Consider the following 3,273-nt stretch of genomic DNA (forward strand, 5'->3'; position numbering starts at 1 on the left):
CAAAGGAAGAAAAAGTGACATGAGGATTTTTGCTGATTTTGCTCTGTTATTAAATGTATAATTTAGGATTAGGATTATAAGCAGTTTCATACTGTTCATAATGTGGACACAGGAATGCAAATATCTGGAATTACTTGGCACAAAATTGTGAAATACTAATAAAAATTATTTTATTTTTCATAAAATAAGCCTACAATGAGCACAGGAGTTTTTCAGGTGGTATCAATAGTTCTAATCTACTTCTGTGCTCTATTCCCACCACTGAGTTTTTCCAGTAGTCATTTCAGCAGCTGGGTTTCATCCCATCAGAGATGGGAAGAGAATCAGAGGAAGCCCAGATAGGAAACTGATTGCTCCCCATTCAGTACACTTTATTCTCATTTCTCAATGCCTATGGAATGCAGTTTCTAAGGCCTAAAGCCTTGTGGAAGGTCCGGCCAAGGGCATTCTTCACTTCATTATTTCTCAGGCTATAAATGATGGGGTTCAACATGGGAGTCACAACAGTGTAGGACAATGACAGCAGCTTTTTGCTTTCAGGAGAATTATTGGATTTAGGCCGGAAGTAGGTGAGGCTTAAAGATACATAGAACAGGGACACAACAAGGAGGTGAGAGGAGCATGTAGAGAAGGCTTTATGCTTCCCTTTAGCTGATGGAATTTTGAGAATGGCAGCAGCAATGCGAGTATAGGAGCACAGGATCAGCAAGCAGGGTGTCATGACGACCAGAATAGTTCCAACAATTGCATAGATTTCAAACAGTGTTGTGTCTGCACAGACCAGCCTCAGCACAGGTGGACTGTCACAGAAGAAGTGGTTCACCTCGTTGGTGCCACAGAATGGAAAACTGAAGAGCCATGTAGTCTGCACAGTAGCAACAGGAAAGCCTGGAAACCAAGAAGCGACAGCCAATTTGGCACGTGTCCTTTGGTTCATGATGACTGGGTAGTGCAAGGGACTGCAGATGGCTACATAGCGGTCATATGCCATGGTGGCCAGGAGGAAGCATTCATCAACTCCAAAGAAGAAGGAGAAATACATCTGCGTGGCACAGCCAAGAAAGGAGATGGTTGTGTCCCAGGCAAGCAGGGTCCCCAGCATCTTGGGCACAATGACTAGGTTGAAGCCAATCTCCAAGAAGGACAAGTTCCTGAGGAAGAAGTACATGGGACTGTGCAGCATGGGGTCAGCCAAAGTAACCAGAATGATGAGGGTGTTCCCCATCAGGGTGGCCAGGTAGATGATTAGGAATGTCAGGAAGAGTAACAATTGTATTTCAGTAGGTAGAGAAGAGAAGCTTATGAGTATAAACTCCTCAACTTTTGTCCAGTTTCCTCCAGCCATAGATATAGAAGTGAATCCCAGCTGTGGTCATGGAGAGAGATTTTTGTTTGGAAGAGTCAAAATCTGGGTTTGTTTTTCAGACTCCTTTTTAGTGTCAGGGAAAAAGGCAAGGTCAGGATCTCAGTTGGAAGAGGAAGGGCCTGTGTTGTCTAAAAGTAAAGACACAAGGAAGAATGGTCAGAGATTAAACTCAGAGATTGGGCGTGGGCCAGCTTCTAGATGATTTGATATTTCTCTATTTGTACATTAACATATCTGGAAAAGTCATACCAAATCAGAACCATAAGTCCCTGAAGGGGCCACCAAATGTCACATTTTGGGAGGGAGAAATAATATTCATGAAAACACCTAAACTTTTGAGAAACAAGCCAAATGTTCATGATTTCATTAAATACACATACATGTGAATTTATCAAAGTTTTAGAAATATACAGATTATAATGCAGAATGATGCATCTAATAATTTTTCTACTCATCATGAATCTTTCTTACTCATTAAAATTTGGGAGGTGAGTATATACTGAGGACAGTTAACACATGCCTGTGTTTTGTCCTTTTATAATGCATTTTATAGGTGAGGAAACTGATCTTTAAGAAGTAAAAGAACATGAGTTAAAGTGGTAAATCTCAAAAGCAAACAAATTTGTTGGATTCCAGAGTTCCCAGATTTCCACTGGACCATGCTTCATCAGACTAGTCTGCCTTGATCTGAGGACTAACTCAATGCTTAAGAAAATTAAAACATGAATTTCTGCAAAATCATGTTTTGTATTATTTGTTTCTAATTTGCAACTTACTTTCATATGTACTTCTTTTCTTGTTATCTTGGTAATCAGAATATTGAATTCTAATGGAAGAATTATTAGATAAAATTGGAAAATAAATTAAAAAGGAATTGGATGTGGATAGGGAATTACTGTACAAAAAATGCAAACTTTACAACAGAAATAAAAACATTTATTAAGAGCAGTAGAAACCAGAATTAAAACAAAGTAGAAGAGAAACAAACATGTCCTTGTTTTGGATACATTCCATCAATAGACTTTTATTCTATACTGAGGAATTTGGACCTTATCCTATAAAGACAGCCACTTGAATATTGGAAGAACAGGAGTGAGATTGTTATATATGTCATGTAGAAAGATTACTCTGACATTGAGAATGGATGGTATATCAAAATGCTAGAGGAGAACACAGGCAACACCCTTTTTGAACTTGGCCACAGTAACTTCTTGCAAGATACATCCATAAAGGCAAGGGAAACAAAAGCAAAAATGAACTATTGAGACTTCATCAAGATAAGTAGATTCTGTACAGCAAAGAAACAGTCAACAAAACCAAAAGACAACCTATAGAATGGGAGAAGATATTTGCAAAAATCAGATAAAGGGCTAGTTTCCAAGATCTATAAATAACTTATTAAACTCCACAGCAAAGAAACAAACAATCCAATCATGAAATGGGCAAACGACAGGAACAGAAATCTCACAGAGGAAGACATAGACGTGGCCAACAAGCACATGAGAAAATGCTCTGCATGACTTGCCATCAGGGAAATACAAATCGAAACCACAATGAGATACCACCTAATACCAGTGAGAATGGGGAAAATTAACAAGGCAGGAAACCACAAATGTTAGAGAGGATGTGGAGAAAGGGGAACCCTCATGCACTGTTGGTGGGAATGCGATCTGGTACAGCCACTCTGGAAAACTGTGTGGAAGTTCCTCAAAGAGTTAAAATAGAACTGCCCTATGACCTAGCAATTGCACTTCTGGGGATTTACCCCAAATATATTGATGCAGTGAAATGCCGGGACACCTGCACCCCGATGTTTATAGCAGCAATGGCCACAATAGCCAAACTGTGGAAGGAGCCTCTGTGTCCATCGAAAGATGAATGGATAAAGAAGATGTGGTGTATGTATA

At 39.4% G+C, this 3,273-nt stretch overlaps 1 protein-coding gene across 1 annotated transcript; it reads right to left on the bottom strand.

Annotated features, from left to right (window-relative positions):
* Positions 1 to 391: 391 nt before the first annotated feature.
* Positions 392 to 1,345, bottom strand: LOC140615425 (olfactory receptor 10A2-like). The gene has a single exon (XM_072795283.1). The coding sequence runs from the start codon at positions 1,343 to 1,345 to the stop codon at positions 392 to 394; it is 954 nt and encodes a 317-aa protein (XP_072651384.1).
* Between the last annotated feature and the right edge of the window lie 1,928 nt (positions 1,346 to 3,273).

This window comes from Canis lupus, chromosome 23, assembly GCF_048164855.1.
Source record: "Canis lupus baileyi chromosome 23, mCanLup2.hap1, whole genome shotgun sequence".
NCBI classification, from domain to species: Eukaryota; Metazoa; Chordata; class Mammalia; order Carnivora; family Canidae; genus Canis; species Canis lupus.

Excerpts from the sequence above, each read along its gene's own strand:
- LOC140615425 (XM_072795283.1), bottom strand. The coding sequence starts at position 1,345 with ATGGCTGGAGGAAACTGGACAAAAGTTGAGGAGTTTATACTCATAAGC.